The sequence below is a fragment of the Labrus mixtus genome, chromosome 18, assembly GCF_963584025.1.
Source record: "Labrus mixtus chromosome 18, fLabMix1.1, whole genome shotgun sequence".
NCBI classification, from domain to species: Eukaryota; Metazoa; Chordata; class Actinopteri; order Labriformes; family Labridae; genus Labrus; species Labrus mixtus.
The window spans coordinates 13,667,643-13,687,812 of NC_083629.1; the positions used below are offsets into that span (position 1 = coordinate 13,667,643).

Genomic DNA, 20,170 nt, shown 5'->3' on the forward strand with positions numbered 1-20,170 from the left:
TGACATACTGAAGCAGAGCATGATCCCCTCCCTTCGGAAACTGGGCCGCAGGGCAGTAATCCAACATGATAACGACCCCAAACACACCTCTAGGACGACCACTGCCTTGCTAAAGAAGCTGAGGGGAAAGGTGATGGACTGGCCAAGCACGTCTCCAGACCTAAACCCTGTTGAGCATCTGTGGCGCATCCTCAAACGGAAGGCGGAGGAGCGCAAGGTCTCTGACATCCACCAGCTCCGTGATGTCGTCGTGGAGGAGTGGAGGAGGATTCCAGTGGCAACCTGTGAAGCTCTGGTGAACTCCATGCCCAAGAGGGTTAAGGCAGTGCTGGAAAATAATGGTGGCCACACAAAATAATGACACTTTGGGCCCAATTTGGACATTTTCACTTAGGGGTGTAGTCACTTTTGTTGCCTGCGTTTTAGACATTAATGGCTGTGTGTTGAGTTATTTTGAGGGGACAGTAAATTCACACTGTTATACAAGCTGTACACTCACTACTTTACATTGTAGCAAAGTGTCATTTCTTCAATGTTGTCCCATGATAATATATAATTAAATACTTACAGAAATGTGAGGGGTGTACTCACTTTTGTGAGATACTGTAGATTCGTATAAGGAGAAGGTTTTTAGGAAGGAGACTACTCAGAGTCAATAGAATCACAGTAGAGTCTTGGTCGATCAAACACCTGGCTCAACAGCTCCGAAACCAGACAGTTTGAGCAGCAAATTGTTAAATAAATGGGAAAGTAGGCTTTTTCATTCTACAGTTCAAAAAACTTGAATGTACCAATATTCAAGTGCCACATGCATGACTAACACAGTATGTCAAATGATTCATTTCCGGCCTTTTAAAGTTGTGGTGATGGAAGTAGAACACATTGTGTGGATTTTTTGTAGTCTGTTTTTTTTTTTTTCTTTTTTTTGGGCCTTGTTTTTTTAAAGCCTCTCCCTGACTTCAAAATGGACAAAAGGATTAGATTTCTACCAGCCACAGCCCTCTCTGCAGCTTTTCAACCTTGCCTTTGTTCTCTGGCTTCAGTATGTAGGCCATGGAGAATCAAAACAAAGATAAGGTAGTCTAGCACTAATGGAGCAGGTTAGAGTCAATCATTATTTTCATCTTTTTTGTCAACATCCTGTTGTAGGTATTTCCTTCAATACTCAAAGAAAGTGGAGACTTAACTCAGCTGTTGAAGCTAATACATCTTTTCAGGTCAGCTCAATTCAAACTATCAGATGGTATTAGTCTCAGATGTGGCACATTTTTACTGTGAGTGTGTTTAAGAGGCAGGAACTTGTAGTTTCTTATTAACATCATAGATAGGACCTCGTTAAACAAACAACTGTGTCGTCATGACACTTGAATCATCTTACTTTTCCCCATTACAAAACAAAATCCAGATTTATTCAGCTAATCAGACAAATGTACCAGGGGCCTCAAACGCCACAAAATTCACAAATTAGATGTGATGCAATGACAAGTCAACTCATAATTGGAATAATTTGCCAATTTATTGAATAATACTCCAAGTAATTGCCTGAAAACCAGTGCCTAGTCTTAAGTTTCATCTCCTCTGGTGTGAGGATGTTCTGTTTTTCTGCTTTATACCACGATAACTTTAGAGTTTGGGGACTGTTTACAAGTACTTAAGTACCTAAACTCAAAAGGTTGGACTTTCTTGTTTAATAAAAAAAAAAAAAAACTAAGAAAAACATAACACCATGGGGAAAGTGATCATTTCAGTGCTGTCTCTTGTTATCTGGGCAAGTATTAATGCTTTGAGTTACAGTTTGAGCTAAATGTGAACTTACAGACTCTCCTCAAAATGTTCATGCAGCAGATATTTCACTCCCAAGTCCACCATGTAAATCGGGGAATCCAGTCTACTTATCACATCTAAACATGGACTCAGCTTTACCACTTCAGTATGCTGTGTATCTTTGTTGTCTGAGCAATGCAACACTGCCATCTATGGATAAGAGTCACACTCCCCTCACTGTTTATCGCGCATCACGTTGCCTCCTGTGTGCGTCCACACGCTGCCGCCTGGACGCGCCTGTCATCTACTGGAGGAAACTCCTCCCTACAGACAGCGCGTCCTGTCGCCTTCCCAGCGCAATGGTCTCCTGGATCATCTCTAGACTTGTGGTGTAAGTCATTTTTATTATTTCTATGCATATGATCCCTTACATTAGATGTCTTATTTATAAGGGTTAGTGCGGGTATTTGTGCGGCTCATTGACGGTGGAGGAGCGGCACGCTTTACATGCCCCCGCAATTTGTCTGATATTGGATCGAAAACAGACGTCAGTGTGGAAGCGGAGCAGATGTCGGTTTATAATTTTCTGTAAAAAATAACCTGCATTCCTTACAACTGCACTTTGCTGTAACAGAAGAAACGCTGAGTAAGGCCTGTGTGGACCTGCTGTGTTCTTGAACAGCGCCATGCACTCTTTGTATTTCAAGTGGCTTTTTTTTTTTTTTTTTTTAATTTCAGACAAAGAGGTGACGTGATTGACTGAATAATCTCTCATCTTCAATGAAATGATCACATGAGTCAGTTTCAAGATTCAGAGGCGTCTTTTACTGCCCCGCAGCTAAATGTCACAGTGAGGCGAGGTAACAGAACAACAGGAGCGATCTGTGAGAGGAGCTATATGCTCTGTTGATGTCCCAGATTGTACAAAACAAAAGGGATGGGTCAGCCTTCTCCGGTTACAATACAAGAGCTACTTATGTATTAAGACATGTATGCATTTATCCTTCATAGCTCGGAATTAAAATAAAAAATAAAAAAAATAGGACAGCATTTATTACTGTAAGTTATTGCTATTTTTACCTGCACAAAGTATGAATCAGCGCCATTGCCTAGCATGTGGAGTGTACACAGCAGGCCCAACCTCTAAATATTGAGGCAATTAAATTAGATACATGGTCTGTTTGCAAAGGCAGGACTGTTACAGCTTTAGCTATGCAGTAAAATATGGAGGCTATACGGGCTATTTTTCGCCCAATCTTGAAGTGAAGGGTTTCAGCGTTTACCCCACTGATGGTATTTTTAGTGTCCTTGTGTCTCCAAACTGTGTTAGAGCACAGTCAGAGGTGCAACATGATGTGGGTCAGTAATTTGATCAGGTCGCACTCACAGCTGTTGCCTGGCTGAGGCTCTTCCACAGGGCCCTGTCTCAGTCCGGACACACAGCCAGCAGCACAGGTGTATACATTACACAACACACATTTCAATAAAACACATGTATGCTAAGTTTAGCTCTTTTTGTGGACTTTTTGCCCAAACGGACAGCTTGTCTTGCCAAGAAAGCCAGAGCAAGGTCCAACTTCGAAGATTTATTCTTTCTGGAAGGGAAAAGCTGTTTTTTTTTTTTAAACCTTGATCTCACAAGACAACCTGCCACTAACAATTTATTTATGAAGAATGCTGCTCAGACAGATAGCCCATGGACAGAAATTCATTGTGTAAATGTATGAACTGAAGCAAAAAAATAATCTTAAGACACTTTTCATGGATTTGTGAGGACAGAAAAGTTCTACATTTTCAGAATCCATAATTAGAAATATAGGTTTTACTCATACTATATTGTTGTTAAAATGCTTTTAATTGCTCTGCTTGCCTGTACATTTTAAATATCAATTTGACTGCTTTGAGACATATTTAGTTTTTGGAGGCTGATGGTCATATTTTGTGTCTTGTAGACTTGTGTTTGGTACACTCTATCCTGCATACTCCTCCTATAAAGCCGTGAAGTCAAAAGATGTAAAGGAATATGTGAGTATATCGTTGTTACTTTCAGATGTGAAATTATATCAGGCGGTTTATTCCTCACAAATGTAATTCTGTAACGTGTTAACTTGAACTCTTTCTGTTCCATTTGGTTTTAGGTGAAATGGATGATGTACTGGATCATATTTGCCCTATTCACTGCTGTGGAAGTATTTACAGATATGTTTATTTGTTGGTAAGAGACCTCTGATATCTAATGTTAATTATTATACAGACCCTTCATGGAAAACAGTTGACCTCTTTTTCTCTATTTTGTTTATATGACATAACAAACTGTCACTGATTTGTAAAGGCTGTTTTTTTTATGCTTAGCTGTACCAGTTCCATTATTTTGCATCTTTTTTGCAGGATTCCTTTCTACTATGAACTGAAGATAGCCTTTGTGGTGTGGCTGCTGTCCCCTTACACCAAAGGCTCCAGTGTGCTATACAGGAAGTTTGTTCATCCCACGCTTTCCTCAAAAGAAAAGGTGACACATTTTTCTGTGCTGCATCTCCCTTCAAGTTCAAGAAGAGGCTCCGGTGAACATATTCAGTCTAAGTCAAGTTGTTTCTTGACTAATAGAATTCACTGCTATATTGAGAACAAAAAGGCCTTTGTGCCAATTCACTTTTCCACTTTAGCGATTAAAGATGTGTTTGCAGGACAGAGGACAGGAAATGTCATGGTGTTCCTGCATTTCTCCTTTCCTTTTTCCTCTGTCTGACTCAGAAAACACATGAGTGACAACAACAGAATTCAATCAAGCTGTAGCCATGAGCACTAAATTCAGAACAACCTGTCAACATGTTACATAAAATGAGTTTGACATTAATGGACACAATGTTTCTAATGTTTTTGTGCTTGTTTCAGGATATTGACGAGTATATCTGCCAAGCGAAGGACAAAAGCTATGACACACTGGTGCATTTTGGGAGAAAAGGGCTGAATGTTGCAGCCACAGCTGCAGTCATGGCAGCAACAAAGGTAACGCAGACTGTGGGCATTTGCTTTGTATTGACATGGGGGTACAGTAGAGGGTCAGTGTTTCGGGGTGCCAAGCCCGTTATGTTGTTTGTGAATTTTATTAAAATAATCCAGTTGCATATTGTTAAATTTGAGAAAATAAAGTCACCCAACCTTTATTTGTACTGAATAGGTCTTTAAGACAATCCTCAAGACAAAAAGATTTTGTTTGGCAAGAACCAAACAAAATAAAAACAACCAATGAATTATAAAAGAAAAAGATAACTGGCAATTACACAATGAGCTCACTTCAATGCCAAGAATATTTTCTGTACGGGGGATTATTTAAAATTATTATGTCAGATTATTTTGAAAACAAGAATATCAAAATAAAATCTGGCATCTTGGGTTAATAATCAATAGATTGATACAATAATTCAGTTTGGGAAAAATAGTTATTTATTACAAATAGAAGTTGGCAGGTTTCAAAATGAATTTTGGAAAAGTCTAGGTGGTGCTGTATCGTGTTTCATGAGTCAGATGCATTACAATGAAAGCAGTCTTTTAAATTTCCAACATAACTTCTGGAGTATATTCATCCGTTTTCTGTCACACGTTGCTCCTGAGTCTAAATGGATGCCCACTGTTCCTCGTTCTAGAGCCAAGGGGTCCTGTCAGACAGACTGAGGAGTTTCAGCATGCAGGATCTGGCTTCCTATCAGGAAGAGGCTGTTAACACAGCCCCCGGCACCAAGCAGCCTGCAGCAGCAGCAGCAGCAGCAGCAGCAGCAGCAGCAGGAGGAGGACAGCATCGGACCAGATCTATGATGCGCAGCAAGTCAGAGAGCTACAACAAGGGTGAGCAGATTTCTCTCTGTACTGTGCATGAACTCAAAAGTTGTTGTTGAGACTGACATAATCCAGCAAGCTTAAAGTAACGTCAAGAATGAAAACTATTAAGTACGGATCTATTTTGTGAGGTGTAACATAGCGTTTGGAAACACAAGCTGTAATGGAACCATTGTGATACTACAGAAGTGCCCAGGTTGTTTGTGTTAATCTGATCATGATGTAGATTTCTGTCTTCCTGTTCAAGTTTGTTTAAGCTGACAGATATTGTTTCGTACCCCTGCTTTCCTGAGCGGCCCCCTAACCTTAGTCTTGCCTTCCTGTTTGGAGCAGGCCGAGCCTCAGAGGTCTGCCAGGCAAACCATCCTGTGATATAATTCACGTGTAGCTGGGGGGGGATTTGTTCCCCCATGTAACATCATGTGAAAACAGTTGTTGTTTGTTTTTATCTGGGTATGGTGTTTTTTTTTCTCTCAGCTGATCATTTCTTGGTAGATAAATTTAGACACAACTGGCTAATTGGATTGAAACATCTGTACCACTTCTTTTTCATCAAACAAGGGATTGAGATCCCTTCTCTAATGGTTCAATGATTAATGAGTTTGACTTATTTAAGGTTAAGTGTTACATCATCATTATTATATATATATTTTTTTAAGATTTATTTTTTTCATAGAACAGTGAAAATTTACCACACAGCATAATTCATCTCTTTTATTCCTGACAACAGATCCAATGAACAGACCAAAACTCACATGTTTAAGTCAGCGTCTTTCCGCACCCAGTATATGTTGTTACTCTCCACCCAGAACCCATTGCTTTACAACGACAAGAAATCACATTTCTATGAGTATGCAGGAATTTTCTACATTAGCACTTCTGTTTCATGTGGGATGGAGTCCAGATTAACTACAGTGCACAAATTCATGGTAAATAGAAACATACTAAGCAGCACAACTATGCAGCTCACTGATGTTTTTAATATTTTATCCAAAAGAAATGGAGGTCTCATAATCAGTTTATTGCAGATTTTTTGTCTTTGTAGACACGATTCAAAATGTCTCATATCACATGATTTGTTACTCTAGTGACATTTTAAAAACCCAGTTTGAACAATGTTGACACTGTATAATTTAGCTTTCTGCTGACATCATTTTACATAACATGACAAGCTGACATAAGAACAGATGGGCTTAATTTGTAAAGGCTTGTGAGCCTGTTTTTTTTATTGGCTCATGCTTAAAATAACTTCCTATCTCTCCTCTCCTGATTTGTGGTCTGCAGAGTTATAATGCATTATGACAAACACTTTCAAAATCCACCGTTGGCCAAACAAAGTGACCACTTCAAAGCATCAACATGTCAATTATTTTGCTTTCAATTCAGTAGACCAGACACAAGATTTTCACATTGTTTATCGCCTCCATTGACCTTTTTCATGGTACAGAAAAGGATTTTGACATGACTGACTATGAGATGCTGGGGCTGGACCAATGGGACTCCAGGGGCTCGCTGTCACAGACCACTACACCTTCTGAGTCTGAGTACACTCCCATTACGCCCTCACTGACACCCCAGTCCTCCCCACCCTCCACGCCCTCTCCACCTCCTTTTCCTTCTTCAGCTCCAGAGCAACCTTGGGAGGTGGGGAGAGGGGTGCAGGCGGGGTCAAGCCCTCCACAGCATAGGCAGATTAAGAGGAAGGCTCCAGAGGTACACCGCCTCACACAGGGCTGTCTCAGCTGCTGCCTGACTCTAAAAGCCCCTTGAGAGTGGTGATCTACTCACCCATTTACTAATTTCTACCACTGTGTACCTAAACAAATCATCATGGTTCAGATGTGATGCAACTGTAGAAATTCTGACTGCCATGAAGATTTCTGCACTGATGAAGCTGAATCATGTATTAACTTAAGTAGTTAATTGTTAGCTGAATATGTATTGCTGCTTTGGTATTTACAGTTGCTCACATGTTTGAAAATGTGGCATGGGAAATGTCCGTAATGATTGACATTTAGTACTGGATTGCCTTTCAGTATTTTTTCACCCCTGATAATAACGTCTAATTTTGATGTCATGTGTTTGGAAATGGTTCTGCATCGTCCGCCCCTGGAATGAATGGGAATTCATTAATATCAGTGTGTCTTTGTTATTCTTATTGTCAACAAATCCAAAGGGGGAAAAAAAATATAATTTAATATTTTAGATTCACTGTTGAACTGGGAGACAAACTCCTGTATCAAATTGAATATGAGCACTGTATTTAACCTTTTCCCAGGTATAGCATGCCACTGCTATGAATAATCACTAGTATACTAAATGTGTATCAATGTGCCAATGAATTGTTCCATAATTAACACTGTTTACACCTGTATTAGCAATGATTAAAAAAATAATAATAATACAGTTCCCAACTGTTTCAGGAAAAGATTGACTCCCTTTTAAAAAATCAGTGATATATACAGTAAATATTCTTTCCTTCATTTAAAGATGTTCTCAGTAGGAACGTAATGTGCTTTGGGCTCTGACAGACGTTCTGGTTTTACCTTAGGATTTGTTGACAATATAAAAATCAAGAAAAATGGCAGCCACTCCTTGTGGCTATAAGACAACTAAACTCCATCTTCAATATCTTTAAATATGTCCTCATCTGTCCTTCCTTTCAGCCACCTCTTAGAGTCTTAAGGCCTCTCACGAGATCCTGGAGTGCTCTTTCCTCGAACAATGAAGCCATGTGAAACTGTCCTAAAGACTCCTCCAGCTGCCTTTGCTGCAAGACATGAAAATACTGAATGGCCAAAAGCTACATGACTGAAGCAGCCTTGCTTTGGGATAAGGTATTACCAAAGTGACCTATCATGACCCCTCTATATTAAATATAAAGCTTGTCTCTCATGATTTGATTTGTGACACTGAGATAAAACAACGAGTGAATGGGCTCCATGCTGATAGACATTTTGAGTTTGTGGGTTAATGAGTATGTCTTTATGTACAGTTTGTGTGTACTTCATCTTTCTGATTGGATTGTTTTTATATATCAGGTGTGGGTAGGCATTTGCATGTGTGTCTTCCCAGTCATTAGTCCTCTGTTTATAAAACAGAACGTACTGTCACTGAAAACTACAGCTGGAATTGAGAGTGACATGGTCACTGTTAGAGAATGTGTTGAATGCCAAGGATCAAAAGAAAAGGTGGCTGTGTTTACCCTTATTCAATCTGTAACGGAGGAACAGCTGCTAAGCCAATTACTGCACTAATTGATTATTGGGATTGAGAAATCAGTCAATGGCTCAAAAACATGTTCAGAGATATGACGACCTGTGACAAAAGGTTAAACACTAGACAGTAGCGACGGAAGAGATTCTGTTGTTTAACTCTCTATTGAAGCCTTAAAAAAAGTTTAAATGTGTCCACGTGTGAAATAAATATCTCTAACACCGCTTAGTGCAAAGTAATTTTTGCACTATGTTTAGAATATTTTGCTGTATGACTGCCCTCAGTTACATGACTCTGAAATGGCCAAAAAATCATATCACATGAAACACTAATCATAGAAAACTAGTAGCTGCATTTTATCAAAAATGTATGATTTCTTCTGTGGTAAAGAGTATTGACTTCTGAGACTGCTAAGTAATTGCACTCTATCACAGGTACAGTAAATAGAGTCACTACTACAAGAGGTTTTCTCAATGGAGCCGACTGTTTTTGACAATCTATTGTTGAGTTTGTACGCACGCTTCGTCATTTTAATGACAATTTGCTGGCATTTAAAGGCCAATTTAGAAAAAAAAGTCACTTTGAGCTGTAGCAGAGAGAGAATATAACATGAGCATATATTTACTGTGTGTAAACATGGTTTTTCTTCCATGTCTGAAGTCACTGTGTAATGCTCTGCTGTTACTGTGCAACACTTAACACATCTATCTTAATGTACCTTCTTCTTTATTTTTTTTTGAGGAATCAATTAAAGTTACTTTATTAGTTTGCAGGTTTACAAACTCAAATTTAACTTAAGCTTGCGTGATGTATTTTTTTTTCTCATCCTGTTCTTTATTCACTGAGCCTGAATCAAAGCAACATTTTTACACAAAGTATCACTGTGCCGGTTGTTCATGGGTGGACTTGCGCAGTCGATTTGTAACTTTCATCACTGTATCTGCATCATTAGCAGTGACTTGAAGTTTGGAACAAAAGCTTCTCAGGTACAACTGTTTTGTTTACACGTCATTCACTTTGATGTTGTAGATACACTTGTTATGCACATGAAATGTCCCTCTGATGGATTATGGGTGAATAAAATCTACACAGGCAAAATCAGATGATGTATTTCAACGTTAGTAGTATCAGTGTTATCAAAAAAAATACATGTCAAGTAAAACAGAGTGTTGCTAAGTAGCTGATTTGTATACTTGTGCATAGACTGATAAACTCATCATTGCATGAAGTTTGTTGTTTATTTGAATGAATATCAGATTTCTGGAATGATTTTGTGAAAGGTTGTTAGTCTCTACATACGGTAAATGATACAATTGCCATTTTTGGTTGCTTTGTAGAAAGTATATAAAAGCTAAGACTGTACATACATGTCGGCTTTACATATATATGAAAAACATGTTTAATTGACTGATTAATAAACCACTTTAAGTCTTTCATGAGGAGACACAACTTCACTTAATTATTAGAGATTTTGTTCTGGCAGGCCAGAATGCCACATGACTTAAATTTTAATGTGATTGCCGAATAAAAAAGCATTAACTGATTACATCATGAGTTATGGCAATAGGTTTCTTGTTGTTTAAATATTTCTGTTTCAAATCGATTTACAGCCATTAAAATATGAAGTAAAACTTTCACAGTTTTTCTCTTATTATTTCAAAGATCATCTAAAAGATATAAAAAATATTTAAGACAAGAGACTTTATTATGTATATGTATTCTAACTTTATTACATTACAGCCAAACACAAAACAAGATCTCACGCCATGAAACAGCAAATTAAACTTTTAGGTTGACCCTGTCGTGGTACTTCTGGTAAGGATCATCCACATACCAGTTCCTCCGTTTCCAAAAAGAGGTTGTCATTTTATCCAAAAGCATGCTCTGTGTTTTGTTACAGAACACATGCTCCCTCAGGCGCTTTCGTCTGGCAGGTTTCTTCTTCCACAGTTTCTTCTTGTATCCAGCCTGTTTACATCCAATAACAACAAGTCCGATCGTTAACACAATGTTTTAAGGGTGTGAAGAGACGCACGCTGAAGTTAACATTTAAAGACCCGTACCTTGCGTCTGATCCAAAGGCCACAATGAAGCCTCATAAACCGATCTGGCACAGATTTTACAGACTTCCTCTTGCCCTTCTTTACACTGTAGTATGTGAGACTTCTGCTTGGTTGCTGAGTCAGACTGGGAATAAGTGATGATACCCTGCAACAACACAGATACAGTAGAGAAATGACACAACCAGTTATTTAAAGCTTCTATTGATGTTTTTTTTCCCGACACAAGCTTTTTTGTTTTAAATTTGAAATACTAGCTTAGAAGATTGTTTCAGCTCTCTTGGAGATGCCTCACTCCATTTCAGATACAAAAGAGACAAATACAATTCTTACTTGTGGTGCTTATCGTACATCAGCTTTTTGGTTTCCAATCATTAATAACAAAAAATAGATATTGAACATTATTTTATTGAAATGTAATCCTTACCCTCCCTTATCCTGATACACAAAGGGGTACTATCAGAATGTATTTGTCAAAGTTTTTATTGTCAGGTAAAAGAGTTTGGTAGTGCAGTTACAATATTAGAAGTCTCTCCAAAGGTTGAGGTTATGTGTTTATCTTAAAATAAGTTTCATATTAAAAACAAGTTTTTTTCTGTAGAGGAGGATGAATGTTTAGCGCATCACATTCACAATACCCTGGACATTGTTGTGCTGATGTAGACGCTTCTTTCCCCTTGAGCTAAATTACACACGATGAGACTCGTGTCTTTATATTTAGCTTTACAACATGTAGTTACATATGGGGTGACGATTGTAAAAACGTTGTTATATATATATATTAGATATATTTTCAATATTTAGTTAATATCCTTCACATTTAGCTTGTTTTACACATAAACAATTCAAAGTTTAAGTGTTGAAGAAATATTTAATAATAAATCTAAATGTAAAATCTAAATGTAAATATTATATATACATTTTATATCTAAATCTAAATGTTAAATCTAAATGTTATATCTAAATCTAAATGATAAATCTAAATCTAAATGTTATATCTAAATCTAAATGTTAAATCTAAATCTAAATGTTATATCTAAATGATAAATCTAAATGTAATATCTAAATGTTAAATCTAAATTTAAATGTTAAATCTAAATGATAAATCTAAATGTTATATCTAAATCTAAATGTTAAATCTAAATGATAAATCTAAATGTTAAATCTAAATGTTAAATCTAAATCTAAAATCTAAATCTAAATGTTATATCTAAATCTAAATGTTAAATCTAAATCTAAATGTTATATCTAAATCTAAATGTTATATCTAAATCTAAATGTTAAATCTAAATGATAAATCTAAATGTTAAATCTAAATCTAAAATCTAAATCTAAATGTTATATCTAAATCTAAATGTCATATCTAAATCTAAATCTTAAATCTAAATGTTATATCTAAATCTAAATCTTAAATCTAAATGTTATATCTAAATTTAAATGTTATATCTAAATCTAAATGTTTGCAACTTTGCAATTGTTTATGTGTAAAACAAGCTAAATGTGAAGGATATTAACTAAATATTGAATATATATATATATATATACCAACATTTTTACAATCGGCACCCCATAGTTACAAAGTGTTAAATGTATATCCACCTGGCATCAGCATTAAAACAAGCAGCAGTTCTTATTTACCTTTGAAGAATGTTCCAGCGGGGTGTCTGACTCACTGCAGCCCGCAGGGGAGCGCTGACAGCGGCTGCTACCGAGCTGTAGAGAGGCTGAGGCTGGAGGAGGCTGGAGAGCTGACAGACCTGTGGTGTCTTAGCACATAGAGAGACAGACAGCGGCCTCAGCAGCCCTGTCACACACAAGAACAATGTGAAAACACATCAGGAGACACAGTGAAGAGGAAACACAGCACTACTTTAACATTAATATGCATCATTTAAAGACTACACTTTACTCGAGCGAATACTTTCTCCGACATTGGAGCAGAACATTAAATCATAGATTAAATGCTTAAAAATAAAAGTTAAGATAAAATATATGAACATAAATGTGTTGGTACACACCGGACACTCTCCTTGCCAAGGCGGCCGCCATGTTTTCCTCTGAATGTTGACGTAAGTACGGAGTCCTGCGTGGACAGTTTTGGTTTTAGTCGCATGCTCCAACCACCCAAAGCTAAACTTAGACAGTTCAATAGCGCCCCCTAGCAGCCGCAACTGGACTTGTATCTCCGTGCGGAAGTTTTTTTTCTGTTTGTTCTAAATATCTTTTTGGAAAAGAAATGTGGAAAGCACATTTATTTTACCTGTCCAATACCTCAATGTTTCTTGTTCACCAATACAGTTTACGTCTCAGCTCTTACGAAGCAAATTGTAGAAAGACAGTTTGATGTATTTGATGAGTAGGCCGAAGCATAGGCCAAGGCCTACTCCTTAGGTGACAATGCATCAATCAACAAACATTTTGAACAAAAATCCTCATAAACATCTTAATGGGATATTCTTTCACTTTCTGTATTAAGAGTATTTTGCACTTATTGACTAAAACATGAATGCAGAAGTACTGTATGTCATGGGGTATTTTTACACAGCACTTGACTTTTTTACTTCTTCCAGTAATGCTTGTTATCTTGGTGACATCCACTTTCCGGGGTGGTATCATTTTCCCTAATAGACGGTGTTTCTTAGCTCGTTCAGCTGTCTTGTATCTACATGGTTGAAACTTTTAAACTTGTTTTTCTGATCTTAGATCTGCCATTAGTCACAGTCTCTTGCATGGATGTTTACATGAAGTGAAAATAATGGTTTACTGCTGTGGAACCACAGTCCTGTAGATTTCTCTTTAGTCTAGTAAACATGACAATTTTTCATGGCAGAAAATGTATAGGAGCAGATTTTATCAAGAAAGATTAACACAGAGATTTTACATCTAGAATAATGTAAAAAAAAAAGTATTATGGGATAATCAAATCTGCAGAAACAATTCCCTGAAACATGGAAACTAAACTAATTTAAATAAAAGCTTAGAGGCACAAATTTAAATGTTCACGATATGACATGAAGTGATTTACAGTTTTTTTTATAAATGTATGCTCACTTTGACTTCCTAGATCAGTTAAATATTGTCACATTAAAGAGATTTGACATGCACTTTAACAACTTGGCAACCTAAATGATTGCAATATGACTGAAATGAGTACAAAGTATGTAATAATGAATCATTTTTATTTATTTTACTTTAAAACATACAAATATAATTTTTAAAAAAGCAGATGAAAAACATTAAAGCAAATGTACCAATGTGACTACAGAGGACACAGCACTCTAATCAACATATTAAATAAACACACTTCACAACTCTCTTATACTGTGGAGTTTCAGGAGTTAATGGAAGCACCCAAACGTCTACAGAGACATGAGTGCAAAGTAAATCAATTACTTTGGTTTTAAAAAGTGCTTTTCATAAGAGAGAAGTTCCTAACCAGGTATGGCACTCATCCCAGCATACATACCTCTCATAATGCATAGTTTACAAAAGTAGAGTGCTTGTCTTTGAGTGGAACAACTGTAACAGTGTCAAACAACAACAAAAAGTCACACAGCAGTAAATGTCCATTTCTCAATAATATATTCAAACGTACCACATAAAAAGTCTTCTTTTTTTTCATAAAAAGTTTTTCTTATGTTTAGAGATCTCAGTTGGTTTAGTCCTACACTTAAGAAAGCTCATGTAATGTCCTTTGGTTCACCAGCCAGCATACACAGGCTCTGCATCACAGGGGATCCCGTAGTATCGACCCTGAGGTCGCTCCTTGCGTAGTAACGGAGCTCGAGCTACATTCAGCTCTCTGTCAGTGTCTCTCCGTCGTCGTACTACCATTAAAATGATGAAGAGTAGAGCTACTGCAGGGAGAGAGGAAGAGAGGGTGAGACAGGAAATAAAGGCTTTCTGTTTTAATGAGACCAATTTACAAGGTATTAAATAAAAAAATAATAATTATAAAGGAAAATATATCATGGGATTAAAACTGCTTTCTGAGAACAATATGTAGCATAATTAAAATAGACAGATGACACAAGATGACACATCCAATTTGTGGTTAAAATGCCCATCATCAATTAAAAAAATGCTAAAAAAAAATCTCAGTAGTTGCCCCTGCTACATGACTGCACCTCTGTGTTTTCTAAAGTTCCACTGCATATTTATCTGTTCTCATATTTGCCATGTTTTTTTATGACTGTAAAAAAAAAAGAAGCTGTTCCATGAAGCTAACTGGCATGTCTAATATCTTTAAGGAGCTATAACCGTATCAAACACAAATTGTAAAGACATTTTTGTTGCATGTAATTAAATCATATCAAAGAGTGACATTGCAGCTGCAAGTTTTGTCCACTTGAAAGGAAATCAGTTTGAAAAGCATCATTTTAAGTCACAAGCTTTGAACATGGTGTTAAATGAAGGCGAGCTGCAATGACCACGACGCTCAGACAGATACTGGATACATCAGTACTTTCAAACTTGAGTAAAGGAAAGCATGACTGTATTTAACAGTTTCTTCAAAATGTACAGGACTCTTTTGTGTCTTCCAGTATTGTAACTCACCTCCTCCGCTTATGACTAAAAGAGCAATAGTGACAGGAGCAAGTTCACACGTGTCCCCCTCTTTGCGAAAGAAAGTCTCCATACAGTATCCTGGAGCTAAGCTGCCCGCTGGACAAAAGGCATCGCTAGGACACTGAATGGGGTTTACATCTGGACTCTGAATGAAAAACACACTCAGTCATCAAAAATGCACAAGGTATTTACTCAACAAAAACAGCTTCCTTTTCTCTTGTGAGTTTCTACAGTGCTCACAGGGCAGTAGTGATTCTCTGGACACACGTCGCAGCTCTCCTGGCCCCAGTGGATCTGGAAGAAGCCGCTGTTGCAGATTTGACACATAGTCTGATGTGGAGCCTTGTACATGCCTGTTTAAAAGAAAATATCTGCATGACAGATATTCATGTTTCTCGCTATTGGCTGCTGTTCTCACAAACATTTTTGTTTGATTACCTGGCCGACATGCTGTGCAAACTTGAGTGGCAGTTTGTAGAGCTTCTGATCCTCCAGGACACTTCTCACACAGGGGGCAACCAGAGGAGCTGTCAGAGAGACAGGGAGGCGTTTGTGTCTGTTCATGGACAACCTGCTATTGATTTCATGGCTGTCACAAGTAACATCGAGGCAGTTCTGGAATATGTCACAGCTGATTTAGCTCTCAGCATTTTACTGATGCTTGTTTACGCAGTGTCAACAGACATGTTTGAAAAGGTGTGGCAAAGCTCTGATACAGCTTTGAAAACCATCACTTTTTACATTGTTTTAGCCAAAATAAGATGTCAGAGTGGCTTTAAAGACTCATAGTAGTAATGCTCATTTTAAATGTGAAAATATTGGTCTATCTACTGTATTTATGCCTAACCTTGACCTGGTGTTATGAGCCTTTAAAACAATCCCCGTAAATAGATGCCCAAATCTATGTTAACAGCATGTAAGGGCTCAGATAAGTGGAAGTCGCTCTGGTTGACATTTTTTTTTGACAAGTATATAAACCACATTTATATCCACTGAAACATGGTCATGCATGCCACTAAAAAATGTTTTACAGTCAGTCTGCTTGGTTGTCAAAGCATTGCCTGTATAACTGGTCTTGTATGTGCGTCTGTGCTGGCAGAGCCATGGGATGGAAAAATGAAAGCATGTGATGTTTGATCTGCTGAATAGATAAGTGATTTTTTTTTTCAAACAGAGAGAAATTGTTGAAAGTTGTCCTCTGATTCTTTTACTCTGATTCCTGGCTCCCAGGTTCAGACAACAAGAAAAAAACCAAACAGAAACCTGTTGACATTAAAATTAGACTTACTTGCAAAAAGTTCCGAGTTCACATGGTGTACAGGAAGTGGAGCTCTGCTGCGATGAAAAGAAACCTGAAGCAGCATACAAAAAAATTCCACTAATTATATTCATTTGCAAGCCTACATTTCTTAATAATTGATCTAGTGAAGATATTTTGATCATGCAAATGCAAATTTCTCACAACAAGGATCCTTCTGTTACTGTCTGAGAGCAAATAACTAAACACACCTGGTGAACAACTTGTGCAACTGTCTCCACCAGTGTGATTGTTGAAGGCTCCAGGAGGGCAGGCGTGACATAAAGGACTTCCGGTGAAACTGTACAGTATTGTAAAATAACCACCAATGAAAAAGCAGCATAATAACAGCAAGTTAAGTATTTGTCAGCACCATCTGTGTTCCTACTTTGTGTAAAAGCCGCGGTTGCAGGGCAGACACTGCTGCTGGCCGGCTAGTGGTTGATAAAAACCTGTTGTACATGGAAGACATGCTCCAGGAAAAAGACACAGCCCGGGGTCAGCACAGCATGCACACATCAGGGTGTCTGAGATGGAATAAAGACCCATGTTTTAACTTCAACTTTATTATCTGTTCACATAGTTAGATGCACTGCAGTTTAAACCTTTAGAGATTGTAGATACAGGTCATGTATCTAATCAGAGTCAAACAGTGTCTTAATGATTTGTGATAAGGTCATGGACTCACTGTTGTCGTACTGCGATCCTGGTGGACAAGGCTCACAAGAAGAAGTGTTGAATGCAAAGCAGCCCGGGGTTGTGCTGCTGAGGATCACGGGAGTTAGAGTCAGACTAGTCACATTCTCGATGAGAGTGGTGTTCATCACAGCCGGAGCGAGTGTGGTCTGGCTCAGCACCATGCCTGCAAGAGACAGTGGACAGAGTTTGGTGCGAAACTCCCAACTAGTTCTCTCGGTGATTAAAGGCTTTAACTATGACCTTTAGCTTTACTTTTACTCTCCCAGGTTCACTGGCTCTGGCTCTATTTTTTTGCTCGTATTTCCACACACCGACGTAGTTGTGACATTAGCATGAACATAGCAGTGTAGGGAAAAGCCACTTTAAAAAAATTACTGCACAGTGAAAAAGTTGAAATTCAGTCAAGCTACTAAGGGAGAAAACAAATTTGGTTAAATAAAGGTATTTATAGAAAGTAGTTAAAAAACTGAAGAAGAATGGTAAAAATAAACAATGTGCATGAGATACAAATGTTGCAATAGAATATATTAGAGAAGTAAAAAGTCAGTGAAAAATGAAAAGTTTATAATTAGATCCATATCTATGACAAAATCATGCATCATAAATTCAAGTTAGGTTGTACACATTCAGATTAAAAACTATTTAAAAAGTTGCCCACAGATTCTGATATTCCCTTCTTGAATAAAACTAGACCCTACCGCATCCTTTAGGTAACTATCCCATATTGCATTCTTTGTTGTTGTAAACAAATCTGAACTTTGTACTATCAGACCACAACTTAAACAATTGGAAACTGACCCATTGTTTGCATTGAGTAATTAACTCAACAAAAGATGTAAAAAATTAACTTGAATCAATATGCATATGTGGACACAGTTGAACTACCAGCCTGTTAATGCAAATTTAGTAAACTCCTCTCTTGACTTCATGTAGTTTAATAGTCCCCAACACCTCAAAATACATATAAAAGTAGATCTTTTTCGGGATGTGATTTCACGTGGAAACCGCTGTCAAATGTGATCACTAGCGTCTCAAAGTCAAATGTAGAAATTGCTTTTATAACCATATTTAGATTTCCATGCTGTTGCTAAATAGTCAATGACTTTTCTTAGCAGATTCCCTCTGATCTCATTCACTCCCTCTCAGACATGTACTGAACCTGGATCCAGTATTATGAACAATACAAAGGTATAAAAAAGCACAACAAGTAATGCTAGTGGGGAGCTGTCTGTCAGGGCTATATGTCAAACCTCAGCCAAGTGTATGACCTCATAAAAAGAGAGCAGAACTTCTTCAATCAACTGTGTTATCTTGATATCTTAAATATCTCCACAATATCCTGAGTGTAGTAGGTGACCATTGAACTTATCCAAGCACTAAGAGGGTGGGGGTAGTTTAAGCATAACAGCAAAACAGAGCCTATATTGTGGTAGTAATCACATTAGCCATGTGCTTAAGTGCTTTCTTGAAAAAGAGCCATCCTCCTCGTGAGATCCAATAATTCAGAAAATGGGTCATGTGATTATTCTGCTTCAGTGTGCTCTGGCTTGGACAACATTTCTCTCTCAAAGTTTTTTTTTTTTTTATGGACACGAGTCTGTATTAAAGTGGCAGAAAAAAAAGACTGTAATCCTGAGAGTTTGGAAGGGTCGAGTTCCAAACATCAGCAGATTCAAGTCCCTATAAAGAGATTAGGGCACTACTACCACCACCACAACATACCATAACTTTAACTCCAGTTTGACTTGACAATGATAGAGTGACATAGAAACACAGTAGCTGCATTAACTCTATGACTGTTTCATTGAGGGAATGTTTGCAATGAATTAGACTATGGGAGGAAATTAAGGCTGGAATTAATTTGATTATTTTTTTTTACAATTGGCAACAGAAAGGTTAATGCTCATTTTTTTATTCAATTGTAAGGCACTGTGATAGTTTGTCAACTCCACAGAAGTCGACAGAAATCTATAGTTAGTCTAACAATTAGCTACTGTAAACTCTAACACACTTAACATTAAAGTATATCTCAGTTATATCACTATTTAGCTCTTGAAGTGCCATTTTTTAGTCATTGTAGCATTAGTAAAGACTCAGTTTACCTAGTAAATAAGCGGCGCATATCGCTGGCAGAAGTCCCAGGCGGGCCATCCTCCACAGATTATCGAGTACTACCAACAAACAGTGTCCGGCTACAGCATCTCATCCCTGACAAGTGGTCGACTTGTCCTTGTGTTTTCACAGAGGACGTCAGTGACGCTCGGTCGAAGTGGGATCAGGTCCTCTCATCAGTATCATATGACAAAATACACATCATGTGATTTTGCTTTAGAGGGAAAAATGGGCTGGATTCAGGCAAAAGTCTTGTTGCACGGGGCGACCTGCAGGGGCGCTGCAGCGTCTTGTATGGGTCAAATCAAATACATTGGATTTTACTGTATATTATACGTCTATTAATAACACCTTACAGGAAAGATGGCCGTATTTGAATAAATAATTAATGATAAATACTTTTTTAAAAAGATGATTATTTTCAAGAATAAATAGTTATATACTTTGGCAGAGTCATTCTTAGCTTTGAAAGAGATAATATGTATCTTGTGACATTTTATTATTTGTTTTGTACTTCATGTGATTAATATAGGGACATAAAGTTCCCATTTAAAATGTAGAAATGCAACATTAGAACATTTAATTTATGTGCATAATAATTCTGTGCTGTACTTGCCGT

At 37.5% G+C, this 20,170-nt stretch overlaps 3 protein-coding genes across 4 annotated transcripts; 1 reads left to right on the top strand and 2 right to left on the bottom strand.

The window, feature by feature from the left end:
• Window positions 1-2,015: 2,015 nt before the first annotated feature.
• Window positions 2,016-8,493, top strand: reep1 (receptor accessory protein 1). The gene is made up of 8 exons (XM_061062452.1): window positions 2,016-2,155; window positions 3,717-3,789; window positions 3,903-3,979; window positions 4,153-4,273; window positions 4,657-4,770; window positions 5,409-5,607; window positions 7,046-7,311; window positions 8,265-8,493. The coding sequence occupies exons 1-8, from the start codon at window positions 2,124-2,126 to the stop codon at window positions 8,334-8,336; spliced, it is 954 nt and encodes a 317-aa protein (XP_060918435.1). The 5' UTR covers window positions 2,016-2,123; the 3' UTR covers window positions 8,337-8,493.
• A 2,022-nt stretch (window positions 8,494-10,515) lies between these two features.
• mrpl35 (mitochondrial ribosomal protein L35) lies at window positions 10,516-13,002 on the bottom strand. Its single transcript, XM_061062453.1, has 4 exons — window positions 12,893-13,002; window positions 12,513-12,678; window positions 10,878-11,022; window positions 10,516-10,782 (listed from the first exon to the last, which is right to left on the bottom strand). The coding sequence occupies exons 1-4, from the start codon at window positions 12,921-12,923 to the stop codon at window positions 10,594-10,596; spliced, it is 531 nt and encodes a 176-aa protein (XP_060918436.1). The 5' UTR covers window positions 12,924-13,002; the 3' UTR covers window positions 10,516-10,593.
• A 1,034-nt stretch (window positions 13,003-14,036) lies between these two features.
• si:dkey-21a6.5 (laminin subunit gamma-1) lies at window positions 14,037-19,762 on the bottom strand. Of its 2 annotated transcripts, none has more exons than XM_061062451.1 (9): window positions 19,542-19,762; window positions 17,429-17,602; window positions 17,129-17,267; window positions 16,953-17,041; window positions 16,732-16,795; window positions 15,882-15,970; window positions 15,684-15,796; window positions 15,432-15,588; window positions 14,037-14,728 (listed from the first exon to the last, which is right to left on the bottom strand). In XM_061062451.1, the coding sequence occupies exons 1-9, from the start codon at window positions 19,588-19,590 to the stop codon at window positions 14,574-14,576; spliced, it is 1,029 nt and encodes a 342-aa protein (XP_060918434.1). In that variant the 5' UTR covers window positions 19,591-19,762; the 3' UTR covers window positions 14,037-14,573. The 2 variants fall into 2 exon arrangements, with proteins under 2 accessions (XP_060918434.1, XP_060918433.1); XM_061062450.1 differs by having other exon boundaries at window positions 14,037-14,731; window positions 19,542-19,759.
• Window positions 19,763-20,170: the final 408 nt, after the last annotated feature.